The following is a 23,767-nucleotide window of genomic DNA, read 5'->3' as shown; positions in this document are numbered from 1 at the left end:
GGCCGAATTTGCCGGATTTATTCGCGAACTCCCGAACTCGCTGAATTCGGCCCCCCCGGTTGCCTGCCAGTTTTGAGTTCGGATCCGTCCGAACAGAAAATCACCGAATCAGGGGAAATTCGGTTGATTTTCAGTTCGGACCGAACCGAATTGACAGCCCTAACACACACACAAGTTGCTTAGGGCTGGATCTAAATCCCTTTGTCCATGGTTTGGTGGCACACTCTCTTTTTGACTTTTTGACTCTGCTCTACCCTTTTTTAAAAAAGTTTTTTTATTATTATTATTTCATAGGATTTTCCCCCTCTGTTCTGATAGCTTCATAGTCCAAATTCTATTTCAAGGACAGAGCCAAACTTGGTAACATGTGGGATGGGGAGGGGGAGTAGTTCAGGATATGTTTTTCAGCACTCAGAAATAGCTTTCATTAAAGAAAAGGTTGGCGACCCCTTGACTAGACTGTGATGAGGCAGATGGACCAATTGGAAAGGCAGATGTCATTTCTACACCATGCTGGATGAGAGATCCATGTACGCTGTAGAGGAGGGTGGGGTTTGAGGAGGGGAGTGACTTCAGTGGGGTATAATGCCATAGAGGCCAACTAAAGCAGCCATTTTCTCCAGGAGAGCTGATCTCTGTTGCCTGGAAATTGGTTGTAATTCCAGGAGATCACTAGCCACCTACTGGAGGTTTATCTACAAAAAATACACGAGTATTAAACCCTGGAGGTTGGCAACCCTAGTTAGGAAATCCCTGATGATTTGTGGGTGGAGCCTGGGGAGGGTGGGGTTTTAAGGGGGAGGGACCTCAATGGGCTTTAATGCTGTGGGCTTTAAGACCACCCTCTAAAGCTGCCATTGTTTTCAGGGAAACTAATTTGTGAAGTCTGGAGATCAGTTGTAATTCTGGGAGAACTCCAAGCCCCTCTTGGAGGTTGGCAGTCCTTCTCTGCACACAGTCCATTAAACCTGAGTCTGTATCCATGAGAAAGGCACCACCCACTGAGAAGTTCTACACGACTCCCATTGAAATGAATGGGAGCTCTGAGAAGAAGAGGTTTTTTTTTAATATGTCGACTTTCTCTACCACTTAAGGAAGAAGCAAGCCAGTTTACAATCACCTTCCCTTCCCCTCCCCACAACAGACACCCTGTGAGGTAGGTGGGGCTGAAAGGGCTCTGTGACTAGCCCAAGGCCACCCAGCTGGCTTCATGTGTAGGAATGGGGAAACAAATCCAGTTCACAGGATTAGCATCTATCGCTCATGCGGAGGGGTGGGGAATCAAATCTGGTTCTCCAGATCAGAGTCCACCGCTCTTAACCACTACACCATGCTGGTTCATGAGGCTTGCAGAGGAGACTGTCTCAGGACAGTCTCTCCAAATGTTCCGCTGGTTGTAAGACCTTCATTGAAGACCTTCATTGAAGACAATTGTTGTAAGACCTTCATTGGTTGTAAGACCTTCATTGAAGACAATTGGACTTGCTCTTTGCTCTGCATTGATCACACCAGTTTATTTCTAACTATTTTGAAAGGTGCTGCTAGAAATGACTCATCTGCCTCCCCTGTTCATTAACGGTGCAATGCTAGGCAGAGTTATTCCAGTCTAAGCTCATTGCTTTCAAATGTCTTAGACTGGAAAAGACAATAATGCCAGGCAAAGTAGAAGGCAGCAGGAAAAGAGGAAGACCCAACATGGGATGGATGGATGGACTCAGTCAAGGAAGCCCCAGCTTTCAATTTGCCAGACCTGAGCAAGGCTGTTAATGATAGGCCGTTACCAAGGTCATAATTTCATTGGGTTGCGGTGAGTTGGAAGCAACTTGACGCACTTACCACACACAGAGAGAGATGGGAGTAACTCTGCATAGGATCGCACTACCAATCTCCTCACGCACCCCACCCCCTTCCTGATGCGGACCATTTCTTTTTGACACTGCCAAAGTGTTATTCGTCACTTCATTTGGGCTGAGGACAATACCCGTGACACTTCCCTCATGCACAGTTACATAAGGCCTCCCATTCCCTTGCTCATTAACACCTCTCAAATATTTGAACAGCGATTTTGTGACTTCCCTTCGTCACTTCTCATCCAGTATACACACATTAGATCTTATCAGTCTAACAGCACACATCATATTCTACCATCTCTCTCACCTTCACGCTGAACTTCTCCTTCGTAATGAAAGAACTTGCATGCCTTTGCTCTATTCCAACAGCAGAGCATGAAAAAGAAGAAGACAGAACAGTGAGCAGGAATCCATACAAAATTATCCTTTCTTTGAATACCCCTGCCGCCACCAGTTTAGGGGTCTTGAATAACCTGATCTTGTTCTGGGAGTAACACTGTATTTCACAATCCACCAATTTTATTTTATTTTTTTAATTTCCAGATTTAGCTTGGGCCACTGTACTCATAGGAGATTAGGAATGGTATAGTATATCCCAGTCTCATCAAATCTTGGAAGCTAAGCTGGGTCAGTACTTGGAAGGGAGACCTCCAAGGAAGACTTTGCAGAGGAAGGCAATGGCAACCCCCCCTCTGCTTAATAGTTTGCTTTGAAAACCCCACCAGGGGTTGCTATAAGTCGGCTGTGACTTGGCGGCGCTTTATACATACACACTGTGCGGTGGTGGAAAGTGCTATCAAGTCACAGCTGATTTATGGCATCCCTGTAGGGTTTTCAAGGCAAGAGGGGTTCAGAGGTGGTTTGCCATTGCCCGCCTCTGCATAGGCTGAGAGAGTTCTCAGAGAACCGTGACTGGCCCAAGGTCACCCAGCAGGCTTCATATGGAGGAGTGGGGAATCAAACCTGGGTGTCCAGATTAGAGTCCACTGCTCTTAAACACTATACCACACTAGCAAATTGTACTTACACACAAACTGGCTGTTTCAATTTGTTCCCCCTCCCACCCCCATTACTGTTCTACTCCAGCACTTCGACACATTAATCAAATCTCAACCTTTCCAACCCTAACTGGAACCTATGTGGAATATTGAAGCCGTTTCTGGGACATCCTTCTATTTTCCCAGAAAGGATTAGGTTCAGTGTTTAACTCTGTGTGTTTTAAATTGTGATTTGAAAGCCTCTTTATTTATTTAAAACATTTGTATGCCACCTTTCAACTTGATGGGACTGGGCTAGCCTGGGAGGGTTTGACTGACATAAATCTGCATTGGAAGGACTAAAATGTTATTTTTCAGGTTTTTCATCAGGAAGCTATGTTATTTTACAGCACCACCCTTTTGACTTGAAAATCACCTATTTGCCTCTTCTTCAGATTGAACCCGAGTTGTATTTTCTCACGACATTCCGTTTTTCCCCCTTTTATAGGTATGCATTGTAATCATTATTTTGAAATATAAGCAGCAGGTAATCCAGAACTGGCAAGGAAATGAAGTAAAACATACAAGTGGCATAAAAATGCTGCAAAAACTGCTATACAAACCATGAACAAATCACGAATAACAGCACCACAGTGGAGGGGAATGAAAAAGATTCACAAACGGCAACGTACGAAACAAACACAAAAATAAAAATAGGGCCATATTTGTGCATCCTTAGTTTCTAGGTCACGATTTTGCTCTGCAAAGCTGCAATTCTGAGCTGCTTTTCGCAAAGGTAACGGATGTAAAAATAATGGCACGGTGTTGTTTTGTTCTTCAAGTTTTAAATCAAGTGCAGGTGTTCAGCACTAAGGGACATGTGCTTTAAAAATAAGGGACAGATGGCAATTCTACCATTAATTTTAAAGACATGTCTCTGGGTAACTGAGTTTTAGTATGCATCTGTTTTGAAAAACAGATATGCTAAAATGCACAATAAAAATTATGCTTTGGGGACCGGGATGGGTAAGGCCTCCTGAGAAATTTGTGGAGTCCCACAGGAATTCCTTTTGGCCTCTTTTGAATTCCCTCTGCTGTTTTACCTGCGATGGAGCATTTGTAAATGTTTAAAATTTCATTTTGAGCACAGATTTGTGGCAGTGTTGAATGTAGGTCATTAGATGGACATGTCTGTGACTGTACATGATTACGGCAACATTATTTTATTTTATTTTATTTCCATAGAACTTTATTTATGAAGTCGTGCCCATGTACCTTGGTGAAATGCACAGGGGAAAAAAATCTTCCTTCAAACGTAATTCCAGTGCCCCCCTCCTGCTCCCCCCACAAGCTCCTGGAAGTTCAAGCACCGTCTGGCACCCTTTACCTTCCATTTGTGGAAGGCACATGGATTTTTCCAGATTCCTCTGCACCACCACCCCTAGTCATTTCCAGAGTTGCTGGATCCCTGCAGAAGAACAGCCATCAGAGTCAGTGGGCTAAACTGTGAGGAGAGGCAAGGGGACAAAATTTCTTGCTTCACTTAGTGGCCTGTTGTTGCTGAAGAAGAAAGAGAACATAAGAACATAGGAAGAACTCGGCAGATCAGACCAATGGTCCATCTAGTCCAGCATCGTGTTTCACACAGTGGCCAACCAGTTCCTCTGGTGGACCAGCAGCAGGACCTAAGAGCTGGAGCCTTCCCCTGATGTTTCCTCCTGGCTCAGGCATTCAGAGGTTTCCTGCTCTGAACATGGAGGTTCCCTTTAGCCACCATAGCTGGTAGCCACTGATAGACCTATCCTCCATGAGTCTGTCTAATCCCCTTTTAAAGCTGTCTAAGGTCATTTATGCATGGGAGTTTTACCTGAGGTTCATTGGTCGCTGGACCCACACCTTGCTGTTGCGAATCTATGCACCAGCAGTCTCCAAGCTCAAACTGAGTTCCCGCCCCTTTAAATGCTCCTTTGTAATTGGCTTACATGTAGTGCTTACTATGAGAGAAAAGCCCTCCCCCCCCCAAACCCAATTGCCACAGGGGAAAAAAGCATTTTAAGAACAAAAATTTTTAAAAAATGGAACAATCTGAAAGGGGGGAGAAAACCAAACCTCAGTTTTAAAAACCCTTTCTTCTGCTCAGAAAGAGCTCTGAGGAAGCAGGAAACATTTGAATCCCCGCCTCTGGACATGTTGCTTTGTTGTTGGCTGTGAGCGAAACCAAGCTTGCGTGTCTCGTGCTTTGCCTTATTCATGGAGATTTCACCCAGGCTGAACTCAGGGGAGAGGGAAGAATCAGGTTAACAGAGGAATGAGAAGTCCCAGAATTTGTGAGGGCTGGCAGCGAGGTCATCTCCAATGGACGGAAAACTCATGCATAACTCCAAGGAACAACCAAGACAGGCCAGGGGTGAATGTGAGGGAAAGTACTCATGCAAAAATGACCTAAGAGTGATTTCAACACTTTGTCTTTCTTCACCCCCCCTCCCCTTCCCCAGGCTGTTCCTTCATGCCGGTCCTGTGACCCTAGGATTGATCTTTCCCAGGGGTTAAAAAGTACTGCAGCAATGCAGAGAAACACAGGGACACTATACCTCCCATACACAGAATGATAGGACACTGACCATTGTTTCTGTAGTGGAGGGATGACAGCGGAGTCTATTCTGTTCAGGGAGAATTACTTGGGCTGTGTCAGCAAGATTTATTCTTGATGGTGCTGAAGTTCTTTTTCTTTTGTCTCACACTCGTTCAGACCACGGTTGAGAAACCTTTTGTAAGGTCACATTTTCAAAGGCGGGCGTGCAGTTTCCCCTGTCATTGTGTACTGTGTTCTCTTTCTTATTAGCTGATGTGTCTGGGCATTTGCAGGGCTAACTGTCCTTCTGCGTGGCTCTGCAGAATTATCCAAAGGTGCCACAGTTGAGGCAAAGAGAGAGGGGAGCCACATCCATGCAGAAGACTTGGGAACAGCTTTGATCCAGCAAAATGCTGCTCACTCAAGGCAGCCGTCCTATACATGTTGATTTGGAAGCCATTCCATTTAAATGACTGGAACTTACCACAATAGCTATGAGGCTAGGAAAGTGAGTCATTTGTGAAATGAAGGGGACATAGGTTTTGTATGTCTTGTTTCATTGCATTTTCAAAATTGGTTACTGTGAGGCTTTCCAAAAAGTAATGTATGCACCAGTGACATGACATCTTTCCCTCAGAACCAAAATATGTTACTGACCATTGTGGAAGTCATCCCATAATCATCCTGTTGTCCTTTGTCTGTGTTCCACTTGAATGCCAAGGGGCTATATCACAACTTCCAAACACAAAAATAATTTCTAATGAATCTTAATCCTGCGATTGGAAAAATAGCTAGATTTCCATTGCAATCATTTAAAAAACATTGCACAACCCTGCAATGAAACTTGATCAAGGCCAAGGAGTCATGAAATTTGGTTACATCTTTGCTGCTGTGGCAAGCAACAATGGGTGGCCCTAGGAAGATGAATATGGGTGACAGAATATGGGGTCCTTGTTCTCTCTGACAAACAACTGGCCTTCAGGGACAATAAGCTGACTGTCTCCCAGGTAGTGCAATTGATAACACTTGTTTCTGAGAGAATCGGGCATTTGCTTCCTAGAAAGACAGAGATGCTTAAAGGATCTAAGACGGCTTTGCTTTGGACAACGTAGTTGGGCTCTTGAATGGTAAAAGGGTGCTGACCCCTGTTATGTCTGCTCTGACCCCTGTTATGGCTCTTTAGTAGTTCGCTGGACCATACTGCAGGATGGATCATCAATGGGCGAAAATGCACGGTCGCTTTAGTCTCCTTTATTCCCTGTTTCAGCCAGGATTCAGCCAGGATCAAACGCACGTTCGGTGAAATGCATGTGTTCGATCCTGGCTGAATCCTGGCTGAAACAGGGAATAAAGGAGGCTAAAGCGACCATGCATTTTCGCCCCAAGTGCACTCCCTCCATCACATATGTGTCCAGTAATTATGAGTGCAGGGGCTCCAGTTGTACCTTGATATGTAAAAAAGCCTTTGCCTGACATGTTACCTTTCCTTCAAGGTGAGGCAGATCTACATCTCTGCTCCCCCTACCATGCCATTGGGAAATGATATCTGAACGAGTTTATGCTGCCTCTGTTAATTGCAGTGCAGTACGAATCAAACATTTTCTAAAAGTTATGTTCTATTGTATAGTCTGTCTCTCACTCTCTGCTCCATTTCCTCTTTCATTCAGTCAGCAGCCAATGATGTGCTAAGTCATATAAGAATCTGCACAGAATGCCTTTTTGTCTCCAATGAGATCAGACAGGTGACGCTGAAAACAACATCTTAAACAAAATGAGCTACGGTAATCAGCCAAGTTTCCAGATTGCTGATTTCAAAAAAAGGGGAGATTGACTTTTCTTTGTCAAGGGCTCTCACATGGCACCCCCCCTCCAATAGTGAACGCATCAACAGAATGCTACCAATTGTAGTGTCACATTGATAGGGCACCCCTTTATAAAGAGTGGTTTGGTGTTTATCCATGATTTTTTTTAAAAGCAAACTTGGCCATGTGAGCTGACTCAGATAACAGAATAAATCTATTATCCAGTTGCCGTTGAAATATAATTAAGAAGAGTTTACAGCTCAAACATGAATACAAACATATAGTTTTAAAAGTCTGTGAAGAATGAAACGCCCTGCTTCCCATTATGGAAGTATAAGTCTGAATAATATGAAATATCAGTTATACTGTAAATCATTGCCCAAGTTTCCTGATGGATTAATAAATAGGGATATGTAATAACACTGAGGAGAATCCGGATTTGTTCCAACGGTTTAAAAGAAAAGCAGAGAGAAAAATAGGAAAATAAGTCAAAAGTGGGAGAAAACCCAACACATTTTTTAATGTGTGCACATGACTGCTAGGAGACATCGTCAACTTGGAGTGTCTTCAATTAAAAAAAAAACACAACCAAATAAATCTGCATGTCATCAATATGCTGATAACATACAGCTCTCTCTGTGTGCTTGAGATTTGTTTTTTGTTTCTGGTCCCCCCCCCCCTTTCTCATTAAACCTAAGAGCAGCATTTAATTCTCTGAATAAGTGACTTGACGGTATTAAGGATGAACAAACCAAGCTGTAAGCTTAGGCAGTTTTCTTAAAGTCATGGGGAACAATTCGAAACAGACAGAAGTCCCATTTTATTTGAGGGAGCTTACTCCCAGGAAAGTATTCTTAAAATTGCAGCCTATTAAACAAAAACCTCAGGTCAAGTCTCAGCAAATTAACTCGCCTGCTTTGAATCCTGTAGAGGTTTTTTGCTGGTTCCTTTCCTTTTTAAGGTGATGTTGTGGCACTCATAACAGGGCATTCTCCTTGGAATCTGCTTTCTACAGAAACCCACCAAGCCACTGAATTAAAAGTGTTCAGGTATAGAGCAGAAACAAAAATAAAAAAGCCTACACTTTTAATGTGTGCTCTTGCCTGCTATCCTTTATTGTTATATCAGCTTCATTTTGAAATGACTGCGCATTGCCTTGAATCTTTTTTTGTTCTTTTTGCAAAGAGGCAATTAACACATTTTATAAATAAAAGAAAATTTCAACTAATATAGAAATAAATCAATTAATATAAAACATTTGCACATCCCTAGCCCCCCACCAGATGAAGCAGTTAGCTTTGTTTGGTATTATTTATTTCTTTAGAACACTTCTGTTATCCCTTTCCACCAAAGGAAGTGAAAATCAAACATTAAAACAGTTCAACGTTAAAAACAACTTAAAATAAAGTATATAGACAATCGTTCCATTTAAAAAAATAATAACTTATTAGTCTCCTGTATGGAAGACAATACCCTAGAATCATAGAATTAGAAGGGACCACCAGGGTCATCTAGTACAACCCCCTGCATAATGCAGGAAATTCACAGCTACCTCCCAGCCACTCCCCAGTGACCCCTACTCCATGCCCAGAAGATGCCCCCCCCCCAAAAAAAATCCTCCAGGATCCCTGGCCAATCTGGCCTGGAGGAAAATTGCTTCCTGACCCCATATACAGACATATCAATCATTAAAACATAGATAGCGCACAATTCATGCAGTGTCCACTGTGTCAAACAGGCAGGCAGGCCAACCCTAGGGTTGCCAGGTCCCTCTTGGCTACCAGTGGGAGGTTTTTGAGGTGGAGCCTGAGGAGGGATGGGTTTGGGGAGGGGAGGAGAGGGACTTCAATGCCATAGAGACCAATTGCCAAAGTGGCCATTTTCTCCAGGCGAACTGATCTCTATCGGCTGGAGATCAGTTGTAATAGCAGGAGATCTCCATTTAGTACCTGGAGGTTGGCAACCTTAGCCAACCCCCTCAAGTACAATTACACTAAATACCAAGAAAGGAAGGGAAGGGGGAAGCATGTATTTTCATATTATCGGAACCTGAACGAGGATTTAAATAGTCTTGCAGGGAGGTGCCTGTCTCACACCCCACCTCTCAGGAAGAAACCATTAGAGATTAAAGGGCAATCACTTAATTCCAGAGTTATATGCTCCAGATTAGCCAGACGTGTCTCCTGCTGCCTCAAATCTTGGTGGGAATGGGGTGGAGCATCCTGCTGATCTGTGGATGGTTCATTCGGGGTTAAAAGGCAAAGGAGGAGTTCTCCACTTGTGAGCAATGGATGTTCTTTTTTTCCCCCTCCTGCACCTCTGTGGTAGTCTAATGTACGTTTCTTAGGGTTGTCAGGTCCCTCTTTGCCACTGGCGGGAGGTTTTTGGGGCTGAGCCTGAGGAGGGTGGGGTTTGGAGAGGGGAAGGACTTCAATGCCATAGAGTCCAATTGCCAAAGCGGCCATTTTCTCCAGGTGAACTGATCTCTGTCAGCTGGAAATCAGTTTACCTGGAGAAAATGGCCGCTTTGGCAACTGATCTCTGTCAGTTGGAGATCAGTTGTAATTAGGGTTGCCAACTGCCAGGTAATAGCAGAAGATCTCCTGCTAATTCAGCTGATCTCCAGCCGATCAGTTCACCTGGAGAGATCAGTTCACCTGGAGAAAATGGCTGCTTCGGCCATTGAACTCTATGACATTGAAGTTCCTCCACTTCCAAACCCCCCCTCCTCAGGCTCCGCCCCAAAAATCTCCCACCAATAGCAAAGAGGGACCTGGCAACCCTAGTTGTAATAGCTGGAGATCTCCAGCTACTACCTGGAGGTTGGCAACTCTAAGGTTTCTGCTCCCACAAATGGCTATTAATCCCTACCTATCCAAGGTACTTTCAGCCTAGGACCATGATACTGCAGGAAATATAGTCCTCCCCTACTAGAATTCTCATGTGACTTCGAGAAAACATTTCAGGCCTGAGCTACCCTTAAACAAGCCTCTAAATTGTCTCCTAATATTAGAATCACATTTTAAAGGCTGGGTTTCTTTTTACTCTCTTTAAATGGTATTGGTGTGACTATGCCCAAGAGCAAACAAAACAGCTGTAGAATCATATTCTGGAGCAGGGGACAACGTATATAAAGACTAAGCAATTTACACAATCTGTTTCACAACTTGAATTGGCAAAAAAATATATATACCCTTGTGGTCTTGTTTTTAAAAATCTGTTTGGAAAAACAAACAGTGCTTTCCCATGGGGAGGCATAACCTGAATGGAAAAAATAACAAAGAGTCAAAAGTAGCACAAACTTGGAAGGGGGGGGGGGAGGCAGATAAAATTTTTTTAGAGGTATCGTAATGTATTGCTGTCTTCATAACTAAAATAAAGAGAAAGATGAATCTGTCTGCCTCATTCTCACCCTGGTGTTTTTTTTTCTCCCCTTTGAGGTGCTCAGGGAGTAAGACCCACAGTTTCCCCCTGCTCCATTTGATTCTCACAACAAACCTGTCAGTAAGATTGGTGGTGGTGGCTTGAGATCTCCTGGGATTTCAACTGATCCTATCCAGGAGATAAGAATTAGTTCCCCTGTACAAATGGCTGCTTTGGAAGGTTAACTCCCTGCTGAAGTCGCCTCCCTTCCCAAACCTCAAAATTCCCAGACTCCACCCCCAAATTCTCCAGGAATTTCCCCACCCAGCGCTGGCAACTTTACCTCTGAATCAGGTTAGGGTGAGATAGGGTTGCCAGGTCTGGGTGGGAAAATACCTGGAGATTTTGGGGGCGGGGCCTGAGGAAGGCAGGGTTTGGGGAGGGGAGGGATTTCAATGCCATAGAGTCCAATTGCCAAAGCAGCCATTTTCTCCAGGTGAACTGATCTCTATTGGCTAGAGCTCAGTTGTAATAGTAGGAGATCTCCAGCTAGTACCTGGAGGCTGGCAGCCCTAGGGTGAGAGAGCGTGACTGTCCCCAGGTCATCCATCCACTTCATGATTGGAACCTTCCTGATTCTGATCTGATGCTCTAACTACCACACCACACAAGCTCTCTTCCAAAGGGCCGACTCCTTGCGCATATGTAGGAAAAGTTGAGGGCAGCAGGAAAAGAGGAAGACCCAACAAGAGATGGATTGACTCAATAAAGGAAGCCACAGCCTTCAATTTGCAAGATCTGAACAAGGCTGTCAAAGATAGGACATTTTGAAGGACTTTCATTCATAGGGTCGCCATGAGTCGGAAGCGATTTGATGGCACTTAACACACACACAGAGTAATGCTGAGTCCTTTGCAGTGAATATGTATGGTGGGTGAAAATACCATTTTCTACAGCTGGAATGACTTGTGAGCTGCTTACCTTTGCTTTTATGTTTGAGCCCTGTGTGGAGCAGTTTTGTGGCTACGCAGTAGCGGCTGAGGTGGGGTTTGCCTGCCTTCTGCCTTGTCGCCATTTTTCAACCTGTGGAAAGTGGAATAAAGGCACTGCCGACTTATGGCAACCCCATAGGGTTTTCAAAACAAGAGACTTTCAGAGGTCATTTGTCATTGCCTGCCTCTGTGTAAGGACCCTGGACTTCCTCAGCGGTCTCTCATTCAAATACTAACCAGAGCCGACCCTGCTTAAGTTTCCAAGGTCTGACAAGATCGGTCTAGCCAAGAAGGGAAGTCAATTTTTCCCCCAGGCTCATGGATTATACAGTCAGGGTAATTAAGGCTGGAATCCTCAGAACACTTTCCTGGGAGCAAACCACACTGAATCAAACAGGAATTATTCCAAGTCGGCCTGTTTAGGATTGCTCCCTAAATGATACTGAGGGGTAGGTGGAAAACTACTATCCCTTATCCAGATTGCTTTGGACCAGAAGTGGTCCATATTTCAGATCTTTCCCTATTTTGGAATTTTTGCTTATACATAATCTTGGGGATGGGACCCAAGTCTAAACACGAAATTAATTTATGTTTTATATATTCATTTATTGTAAAGGCCTATTGCCATGCACAATAAGCATGGCATATACTTTATACACATAGCCCGAATGTAATTTTAAATAACGTTGTATACATTGAACCATCAATGGCACAGCAGAGGGCCTGGGAGTAATGCCTGCATGCTGGCTCAAAAGGTCCAGTTTTTGGATCAGTCCAGATATTGGATGTCCAGATAAGTAGGGTTGCCAACTCCAGGTAACAGCAGAAGATCTCCTGCTAATTCAACTGATCTCCAGCCGATAGAGATCAGTTCACCTGGAGAAAATGGCCGCTTCAGCCATTGAACTCTATGACATTGAAGTCCCACCCCTCCCCAAATCCCACCCTCTTTAAGCTCCACCCCAAAAACCTTCCACCGGTGGTGAAGAGCGACCTGGCAACCCTACGGATAAGGGATACTCAACCTGTACTCTCATGGGTCTGTGCAAAAATGCAAACATTGCTGCAGATTTGGGTTGATCAGCAGCCATTAATGGTAATCAGTTGGACACATAATGGTGAAATAACACCAGTTAAGGTCCACTCCTGCTGCAGAAAGTAAAGAGGTGGAGTTAATGCTGCACTGTGGCACAGGTGTCCGAGATCAGTGTTGCTGGGTTCTGTCAGTATGTTGGGATCTTGGCAGCTGCCCCGTGATTCCTGACTCTGATGTCATTCCCGGTGGGCTCGGTGCGTGGAGAACTGTCTTCAGATTCCCACCCAAGCATGAAATCCACTGAGTTGCCTTGGACATGTTGCTATGCTCCTCACCTAATCTTCTTTACAAGATTATGGCTGCAATGCAGAGGACCCTTTCCTGGGAGCAAGTCCCATTCTGTAACATGGGACCTACTTCTGAACAGAAGTGCTTGAGATTGCTTCCTAAAGTGTTAGTAAAATGGGGTCACCACTGAATGAAACACACAGCTTTCCTGATCCCCGGAAAAAGCTCCGTGCAGATGAGTACTTACTGGTAGATTAGATTAGAACCTCCACATTCAGAGGCAGTAAACCTCTGAATTCTAGTGCCAGGGGCAACATCAGGCAAAGTTTGAGGCCTCTATGCCCTGTTGTTAGACCTCCACAGTAACTAGTTGACTACTGTGTAAGATAGGATGCTGTACTAGATGAACCACTGGTCTGATCCATCAGGGTTCTTTTTATGTTCTTATTTTATTATGTTAAATAAGTCATTTCCCCTCAAATCTCCCCAAAAAACAAAATCCCATCCCATTAGGAACAATAGTTAGGAAAATTTCTCCGATAGTGCCATCCTAAGTAGAGTTATCCTAAGCCCATTGAATTCTATGGAACTGGGACTTTTCAGTGATGGCACCTTGGTTATGGAACACTATTATTAGTGAGGCTCAAATGGCACCTTCCCTGCCTATCTTCAGTAAAATAGGCATTTGTCCTTTTCAGTTTATCCCCACATATGCATTTGCTCTGTTTCCCTTTCACTCATTTTTTACTGTCATTGTTCCTTATTTCTTTCTTTTATGGTGCAGAGTAGTAAGCTGCAGTACTGCAGTCCAAGCTCTGCTCATGACCTGAGTTCGATCTTGACAGAAGTTGGTTTCAGGTAGCCGGCTCAAGGTTGACTCAGCCTTCCATCCTGCCGAGGTCGGTAAAATGAGTACCCGGCTTGCTGACTGGGGAAGATGACTGGGGAAGATGACTGGGGAAGGCAATGGCAAACCACCCCATAAACACAGTCTGCCTAGTAAACGTCGGGATGTGACATCACCCCATGGGTCAGTAATGACCTGGTGCTTGCACAGGGGACTACCTTTACCTTTACCTAACCCATTTCTATGTGACTTGCATACAAATAATGCAAAAACAGGCATCAATTTTCACTATTTTTTTTAACCAAATGCTATTAGTACAATCAAGGTACAGATGTAGTGGCAGTCTTGTCCCCTAATGAGGAGAATCCATAAGAGAAAGTGGCATTTTTGAACCAAAACGGTAGATTCATGAAAATCAGTGACAATCCTAGTTAAGACCTCTTTCAGTTAAATGGGACAGATGGATTCTGTAATGTATTTTTATGAACCATGATGCTTATATTGATTGGGTTTGGTCTTAATTCCCTTGTGACTGTGTGTTTAGTATCGTATTTGCTTCTCATTAGCTTCCCTGAGGGTCTAAGTGGCTGATCAGGCAAGATGTAAATGTACCAATAAATAAATAAGTAAATATTGTGCATATTCTGTCACTGGGAGTCCTTACTCCAGTTCCTATTATAGAAATGCAGCAGAGTGGTAGAATTCTGAGGTTGCGAAATGGACTATAGCAAATAACACTGCTGTTGAGGGTTCACATTTATAACTGTTCTCATGTTTTTAAAAAAGCTCTGCAAATAAACAGTGCTGCAGGGAGAAAGGTTCTAACCTTGTTTTAGAGTACTGTTCTAGTTTTCCACTCACTAAGCATCTTTAATCCATGAGAATTTGGAAAGAAACTCCCCTGCAGTCTGAAACTCCCCTAGCATCACTGAGAATTCAGCTGTCTCTACCACCTAAATCTGCTGCATGTGTAGACCAGCCCTGAGCCAGTGGTGAACATCCTACTAAACACTGGAGAGCCAGTGTGGTGTAGTGGTTAAGAGTGGTGATTTGGAGTGGTGGAGTCTGATCTGGAGAACCGGGTTTGATTCCCCACTCCTCCACATGAGCGGCAGAGGCTAATCTGGTGAACCGGGTTGGTTTCCCCACTCCTACATATGAAGCAGCTGGGTTATCTTGGGCTAGGCACACTCAGCCTCACCTACCTCACAGGGTGTCTGTTGTGGGGAGGGGAAGGGAAGGTGATTGTAAGCCAGTTTGATTCTTCCTTAAGTGGTAGAGAAAGCCGGCATATAAAAAAAACAATCCTTCTTCTTCTAAATATATAGCTATGTCCCTATTTTGCCCTGACCTGGATAGCCGAGGTTGGCCAATCTCATTAGACCTAAACATGGTCAGCCCGGTTAGTAGTTAGTGAGACCACCAAGGCACTCTAAGATTGCTATGCAGAGGACGGCAATGGCAAACCACCTCTGTTCATCTCTTGCCTTGACAACCCTATGGGGTCACCATAAATTGGCTGCAACTTGAAAGTCCCTCTCCCCAAAACAGTACCTATCTAACTTTCTGCAAATCCCTTTCTGCAATGTATATCCAGTAAAAATGTTGAGTAAGATATTTGTCAGTGGTCTAGTGATGGGATGGTGCTGCTGACTTTAGGAAGAAAGCTATGTTAGCTGGGCTATAGGCTGCATCCAGCTCCATGGTCCTCCATGGCCAATTCACACACTGCAGAGTACCAATGTGAGGTCTGGAGCCCTATCCTGTGCAACATTCAGATGTGAATTATGGGTTGTAGGGGAACATGTGGACTAGGGCCAGTTCCATGTTTTTTTTTGGGGGGGGGCATGGGCAGGGCCCCCACCTAGGGTTGCCAACCTCCAGGTAGTAGCTGGAGATCTCCTGCTATTACAACTGATCTCCAGCCAATACAGATCAGTTCACCTGGAGAAAATGGCCGCTTTGACCATTGGATTCTATTGCATTGAAGTCCCTTCCCTCCCCAAACCCTGCCCTCCTCAGGCTCCACCCCAAAAACCTCCACCAGTGGTGAAGAGGGACCTGGCAACCCTATGTCATTGGCAGTGTTTAGCTGGGAGCATGGGGGGTGGGCGTGAAGGGCCATCAAGTGAGTAGATGGACAACAGAGGGCCCTGCCAGAAGCCCCGGCCCTGGCAACTTCCCCACCTCAGGATATGCTGATGCCAGCCCTGATCTTGGACAAATATCCCCTGTGGGACCATTTCACATAAGGAAAATGGTGCAGGAGGAAAGACTGAAAACCCTTCTTTACATGTGCTATGGTTCTGATCTGAATCAGGTACCATGCACACAGGAACAGAGGAGAACCTGCAACTCATGTCTGATTGTTGCATGGGGTGGGGACCCCAGACCCAACTGTGAACTCTGTGCACATTGGAGGAAATTGTTAACATTTTAAAGAGACCCCAAACTGATATCTTACTTTTAAAACAAAGATGCATCAGTACAGTCCCCCAAACCAACAATATGTCCTTCTCCGTCACTTGGTCCTTCATAAGAGGCAATTTGACGTCAAAGTCTCTGCACCAATCCTCTGTCTTTCATTGGCTCCAGTCTTATTTTCTTTCTTTTTTGGGGATTTCTGTGCTTTGTATTTTGATAGAAACTCTTCTCATCTGTTGGACTCCAAAGAGCTTTGCCCATGTAAAAATAAATGGTTGCTAAAACCTAATGATCACAGAGTTGCATGATCTCACCCATGAACCTTTTTATTATGCCGTCTTATATAATTACCAGCTTAAAAAATGAATATGTGGCTATTAGTGTGTCACTGTAAGTGCTTCCACACAAGCAGAGTCCTCCAGCAGAGAGCTTGGAGAGGATAAGCTCATGGATAAAAACAATTCCCCCCCCCTCCTTTTCCTGAGAAAGAAACCCCCGGGCACTGTGATTTGAAAAGCCCACTGTACTGGTGGATTGGATTTCCCTTGATACTGTTAACACTCCACTTATTACTAAGACGATTCAGTAACTTGAACTCCCTGTTCTCGTTTCATAGACAAATGATTAGATTTTTTTTAAAAATCCTCAACGAGAATAAGGGAAACCTCCCTTCTTGATATACCCATTTATTTTCCACTTTTCTGTTTTGTGAATCAAACCCATTATTCTTTGTTGCCTTATATTTATTTATTTTGATGTTTATGCCCTGCTTTCTCCCCAGTTGGGACCAAAACATCATTCTCCCCTTCTTCATCTTATCCTTCCAACAACCCCCCTGTGAGGTATGTTAGGCTAAAAGGGAGTGAATGGTCTAAAGTACACTGGTTAGATTTAGAAAATCTGGAAATGGAGCTAATAGAATTTCAAGAAAGCTCTATCTGGAAAAATAAATTCTATGACCTGCGTGAAACACTTGAGAAGATAGAAAGGATGCCAAAGGACAGCATAGTTAGTTCTGAAAATGAAATCCTTAAACTGTGGAATTCTCTGCCAAATAATTTTAAGTCAATGAAAGCACTTGGGATTGCTTTCCTTACTTTGTTTGGATCATCTTATGCTTGTGAGCAGCTGTTTTCAGCTTTGAATTATATCAAATCTGACACCAGAAACAGGCTAACTGATGACCTGAGTGCTGCATGTGTTGCTCTCAAACTTACAAAGTATGAGCCAAGGGTAGACAAATTATCAGCATGCACACAGCATCAAAAATCACAATAATTGTTCAAAAAATTTGACGATGTCCTCAAAGATGTCACAAAAATGGTGAATTACAGCATGGCTCGTGCTCTGGATTGTCGACAGTTTCAAGCACTTCTTGAGGAGGTTCAGGCACAGTATAATTGTTTACTTATGTACAATAATGTCCGGTGGCTGAGCAGAGGACGAGTCCTGGAGAGATGCATGCCAAATGCAAACTTTTACCTTTCAATAAAAAGTTGTTTGTATCATTGAAAGCTCTGTTATTGTGTTTTTCTTTTAACGCAAAATATGTGAATGTATGAGTTGTTTTTTCTAAACTAAAACCTCAGTATTCAGGTTAAATTGCCATATTGGCACTTGGCGATAAATAAGTGGGTTTTGGGTTGCAGTTTGGGCACTCGGTCTCTAAAAGGTTCGCCATCACTGCCCTAAACTGTCTGAGACCATCGTCTTTGTGGGACTGCCTCTCCCTATATACCCCTCAGAGAGCACTGCATTCTTCTGATAACATCTCTATTGGTAATCCCTAGGGTTGTCAGGTCCCTCTTTGCCACTGGTGGGAGGTTTTTGGGGTGGAGCCTGAGGAGGGTGGGGCTTGGAGAGGGGAGGGACAGAGTCCAATGCCATAGAGTCGAATTGCCAAAGTGCCCATTTTATCCAGGTGCATTGATCTCTTTCGGCTGGAGATGAGTTGTAATAGCAGGAGATCTCCTTCCACCACATGGAGGTTGACAACCCTAGTAATCCCTGGCCCCAGAACTGTCTGGCTGTCCTTGACCAGGACCAGCGTCTTCTTGGCTCTGGCCCCAGCCTAGTGGCACTCTCTGTCTAGTGAGTCCTGGCTCCTCTGGGATGTGGTTCAATTCCGTAGGACCTGTAAGACGGAGGTGTTCCACCGGGCCTATGGTTGAGGACAGTGATGGTTAGATAGATCAGCTAGCCTTCCTTCCCCTTTCCATCCCTCCCTTTTTCATTCTTCCCTTTCCCTTTTCCCTTTCCTTCCTTGGCCTTACTACTCTTCTTCTTTCCTTCCCCTTTTCCTTTTTCCTGCCCATTTTTTTTCCTTTCCCTTGTTTTTCCCTTCTAATTTTTTGGCCTGCAAGCTCTCTGTGGCTGATTGTCTTCCCATTTTACCTCACCTACGATGGGGCTGTTTAATGCCAAGATATAATGAAGTATAGGGCATCATCTATGTTAGATTCAGAACTAGGTTTTAAATTCTGATGTATGTTTTATTGTATATTTTAACTGTTGGAAGTCGTCCTGAGCCGGGCTTGGTGGGGAAGGTGCCGGGTAAAAGTTGAATAAAATAAATAAATAAAGCTTCCATGGCAGAGAAGGGGTTAAAACCTGGGACTCCCAGATCCTAGTCCAATTCTTTGACCACTATACCATGCAGGCTTGTGTGTGTGTGAGTGTGTGCCCTGTTCATTTTCCTTCCATCTCATTTTAGTTGAGGTTAAATGTATCACATACATATAAATAATGTACATTATACATACAACACATTAGAACCAAAAGGGCTGGGAAGCCCTGAACTGGATCTAGATCCATACAACCTACATGCATAATATAAATGCAACTGCAAAACCAAGAGCAAACAAACCCGTATAACCAAAACTATTCACAAAAATATAAATAAGGAACTTCCATCCTTCCCAAAACTGCAGCATCTTTAGGGCGCAGGTGCTCTTTAGAGTTCAAATGCCAGACTAGTAGTGGTGTTACTTCTTTGGGGAGCTGCTATCTTCCAGTCTTCTACATATGTAAATGAACAGATATTATAAACATCATATAAACTTCCAGGGCTCTCTTTTATCCAAAGAAACCACAACCTATAGAGTTGACTCTGGACTTCTCACTGTCAAAAAACTAGGGAGCATGTAAAAATGGTCCTTTTATCTATTTTTATCGTGATGGAATCATTATAAACTGAATTAGCTTATTACAAGTTGGGGAACCATGGAGAGAGGGGAAGAATCTCATTAAACCATTAATCTGATTTTAAAAAGATAATGTTCTTCCCCATTTCCTTGGTGTCCATGGAGACAACAGATAAAGGGGAAATATTACCCCTGCCATGAGTTTGCATTTCAACAAATTTAGGAGCTTGGGGGAAATACAGGTATATATTACAACATAAAAGTAACAAAATAATAGACACCGGTTCCAAACTCTCTTTTTCTTTGCTGATTTTTAAAACCCTAAAATCATAAGATTAGGGGCACACAAAGGTTGTTTGTGAAGGGATGTCTGTTATCTTTTGTTGTTATTGTTTCTATTATGCAGAGTGGTGACTAGGGGTGTGCATCTTTTTCCCTGTATTTTTCAGGTTTGGGTTTAATAAACCCGGAAATTTTCGAAATATCTGAAAATCCTAATATAATGGATTCAGCTTTTCAAAACATTCCAAAAAAATTGGGTTTATTAAACCCGAACCTGGAAAATATGTGGGGCAGAGCTGAGTACAGTTCTGCGCTGCTGGCACTTTCAGACTGCCACTGCTTTCAGGCTCCGATCTCCACATGGAGATCGGAGCCTGCAAGCAGCGGTGATCTGAAAGCAAAGATCTGCCTTCTGCCTGCAGTCTCGGAAGTCCTTGGACTTCTGAGACTGCAAGCAGCAGGCAGATCCAGTAGGAAACTAAGGGGCGAGGGAGGGGGAAAATGGTGGTGGGGCCAAAGCAGCCCCGAATAATGCCCAAAAAATTCACTGTTGTTTGGGATCTGCTTTTTCTGCTTCCCTTTATTGCTGCCTAACGGGGATATGCTCTCCCTGGGAGCCCTGAATCACAGGGCCACAGTAGTACATACCTACGGGATTTTTTTTTAAAATAATCTATCCCAGAAAATTTTATTTATGTGGGCACAAAGGGGGGGGCAGGGAAAAATAAAACAAAAAAAATGTGCTCCCCTCTCTTAGATTGTTATTGGATCTCTAATATACTGGAATTCATTCTGAAGAGCAGACTGATGCCTGTTCTCTTTCACAGTTATCCCTAATTTACAGGTCTGAATTCACTTCGAGATGGTAGTGCTTGATAATAAAGAAATGGCTGTGTGGGGAGCACTATTACTTCTTCCAGAAGATGGAAGGGGCTTTTGTTTGTGTACTGTATTTATTTTGTTCCTTTATACCCTACTTTCTAGCCAAGGTTAGTGTCTAAAGTGGCTTCCCAAAATTAAAATTCAATATTCTGAATAGAATGTCAGATGTTAGGAATGTGAGGGTGTTTGCATAGTCTCCTTGGGTACTTGGCAGTTGATGCTGTGCTCCAAGCTCCAGGATTTTCTCTGCAGATGGAAAAGGCAGAAGGAGCTGCAGGTGGACTCAGGGACTGGTTAGCAGTAAAGATGCCAACGGTCACATCACTACTTCCAACGATCGGCACATTCTCACATTCTTCCATTCCTTGGCAGCTGATGATACAGTTAAGGTTCTACCCTCCAGAGGGATGAGACAGAAGGTGCACTGGTAAAGAATCCACAGGACCCTTCCTTCTGTCAGTCTGCTTTCCCTTCCTAAATCAGCCTTGATGCATGCCGTTTTGCTGCTTGGAACCTGCAGAAAACCGAAGGGCAGAGAATGGCTGGTGCCGGAATTGCCAAACAAACAGGAGGCGGCCAGCAAGGAGTCCAGTAAGGCTGGATAGGAAATGTATTTCTGGTTTAGCAGAAGCCCGATGAGATCCTGGCCTCACTGAGATCTGTAAAACGGCCAGACGAGGACTGAGAATGCTCTAGGACACAGATAAGAACATAAGCATAGCCATGCTGGATTGGACCAATGGCCCAACGTAGAATGTTAAGAGTGATTAGGAGATGGTTAAAAGTGAAGGGAAGTGGGGAACAATACCTGCTGAAGGCAGACGTTTTATAGAATTATAGAGAGGGATTCTAATGTTGAGTGGGAGCACTGTTGCATTGCTTGCAGAAAGTCCCAGGTTCAATGTCCAGTAGAAGGTTCAGGTAGTTGGTGATGCAGAAGACCTCTATCTGAGACTCTGGAGAACCACTGCCAGTCTGAGTAGACAATATAGACCTTGATAGGCTCAATTGAAGGCAGCTTCACATGTTCAGACAAAACTGTTTATCCCTCACATGCAGAATTCCTCATGGATCCCTTGCTTACATAGATTTAATTTCATCTCTGTGGTTTGTGTTCCCTTTCTTTTCTTCCAGCAATTATTAAAACGGCTCTTTCAAACATGGACCGGGAAGCCAAAGAGGAATACTTTGTTGTCATCCAAGCAAAAGATATGGGCGGGCATATGGGCGGCCTCTCCGGGACAACAACCGTGACGATTACCCTCACTGATGTTAATGACAATCCTCCAAAGTTTGCACAGAGTAAGCACCACTTCTGTATTCCTTGCTGAATGCACATTACACTGCAATGAAGCTTCTTGTTGAGTCTATCTTTTCACAGACAATATGTGTTACTTTCAGAAGGAGCAAAACAGTTTCGTATTTCAATATACCTAAATCATGCTTGATGGCCATCGGTCGGGAGTGCTTTGATTGTGGGATCCTGCATGGCAGGGGGTTGGATTGGATGGCCCTTGTGGTCTCTTCCAACCTTCTGAACTTGTGACACCGTTGTTAGGGTTGTCAACCTCCAGGTACTAGCTAGAGATCTACTGCTATTACAACTGATCTCCAGCCAACATCCCCCCTCCCCCACAACGGAAGACCTAGTCTCAATTCTTGGTATCTCCAATTGAAAAACAACTCAGGTAGCAGATGCTTGGAAAGATCTTTCCTGGCTTTGACCTTGGTAAACCACTAGTCCCAGTAGGCAACACAATAAGGAACTTTATAGACCAATGGTCTGACTTGATCATAGAATCATAGAGTTGGAAGGGACTGCCAGGGTCATCTAGTCCAACCCCCTGCACAATGCAAGAAATTCACAACTACCTCCCCCCACCCACCCCCAGAGATCCCTACTCCATGCCCAGAAGATGGCAAAAAAACAAGCAAAAAACCCCTTCAGGATCCTTAGCCAACCTGGCCTGGAGGAAAATTGCTTTCTAACCCCAAAATGGTGACAGACACTACCCTGGGCATGCACAAAGGGGCCACAAGAGCCAAACACTGATGCAAACTTTCCTGTTCTCCCTCTCATGATTTGCCTAAGTTTACAGAATCAGCATTGGTGACAGATGGCCATTTAGCCTCTGCTTAAAAACCGAGGAAGGAGAGCCCACCACTTTCAGAGGAAGCCTGCTGCACTGAGGAACAGGATATAAAAGAACCCCCACTCTTGTTGAGTCTTTGGGCACTTTGGGGATTTTGAAACAATAGAGTATATGACACCACAAGATGTGGGTTTTAGGGCCAAACTAAATGTTGGATAGTCGCAAGCCGGGAGGCAGCTGTTTCTGAATGGGTCTTCCCTGTATACAAAAAAATGACACCTCTTGGATTTGTCTGAAGAACCTCCTTCTCCAATAAGACAAAGAAAAGCCAGCATAGTGTAGTGGCTAAAAGCAGTGGTTTGGAGCGGTGGAGTCTGATCTGGAGAACCAGGTTTGATTCCCCGCTACTCCACATGAGCAGCGGAGGCTAATCTGATGAACCAGGTTGGTTTCCCCACTCCTACACTTGAAGCCAGCTGGATGACCTTGGGCTAGTCATGCTCAGCCTCACCTACCTCACAGGGTGTCTGTTGTGGGGAGGGGAAGGGAAGGTGATTGTAAGCCGGTTTGATTCTCCCTTAAGGGGCAGAGAAAGTCGGCATATAAAAAACTAACTCTTCTTCTCTTTTTTTTGGGGAAAAATATTTATTTTTGTTGTTGTTAATAAGCAAATGGGCTCTAGGAAACCCATTGATGTGCATTATGTCACTCATGGGTGCCATGATGGCGATCACTGGTATAAGACAACTTCATTCCTTAGGTTTATCTTCATTATTGATTGGGGATGGGTTGTGGTCCATTGGTAGAGGATGTGCGTTGCATGCAGAAGGTCCCAAATTTTATCCTTGATAAATTTTATCCTAGGTAAAGGATCTCAGCAGCTGTAGGGGAAGACTATCCCTTCCTGAGGTCCTGGAGAGCTGATACCAGTCATAGTGGACAATATTGAGCTGGCCAACCAACACTGACTCAGTGTAAATATTTGTGTATACGTATAGCTCCTTCTGATCACCCATGCATAAAAATGATTTGATCACCAGACAGGAGCTGTAGAAAAGAGTCTATTTTTTATATATTTATATCATGTGACCTTGCTTCACATGAACACATGAAGCTGCCTTATACTGAATCAGACCCTTGGTCCATCAAAGTCAGTATTGTCTACTCAGACCGGCAGCAGCTCTCCAGGGTCTCAGGCAGAGGTCTTTCACATCCC

General features: G+C 44.0%; 1 protein-coding gene across 2 annotated transcripts in view; it reads left to right on the top strand.

Annotated features, from left to right (window-relative positions):
• Positions 1-23,767, top strand: part of CDH8 (cadherin 8) — a 248,532-nt gene that overhangs the window by 121,844 nt on the left and 102,921 nt on the right. For both annotated transcript variants that reach the window (XM_056862985.1, XM_056862986.1), the window contains exon 4: positions 21,593-21,760. In XM_056862985.1, coding sequence (XP_056718963.1) covers positions 21,593-21,760 — 168 coding nt within the window. The remainder of the gene's footprint in view (positions 1-21,592; positions 21,761-23,767) is intronic.

This window comes from Euleptes europaea, chromosome 17 (assembly GCF_029931775.1).
Source record: "Euleptes europaea isolate rEulEur1 chromosome 17, rEulEur1.hap1, whole genome shotgun sequence".
NCBI lineage: Eukaryota > Metazoa > Chordata > Lepidosauria > Squamata > Sphaerodactylidae > Euleptes > Euleptes europaea.
This window is presented reverse-complemented; position numbering and strand designations above follow the sequence as displayed.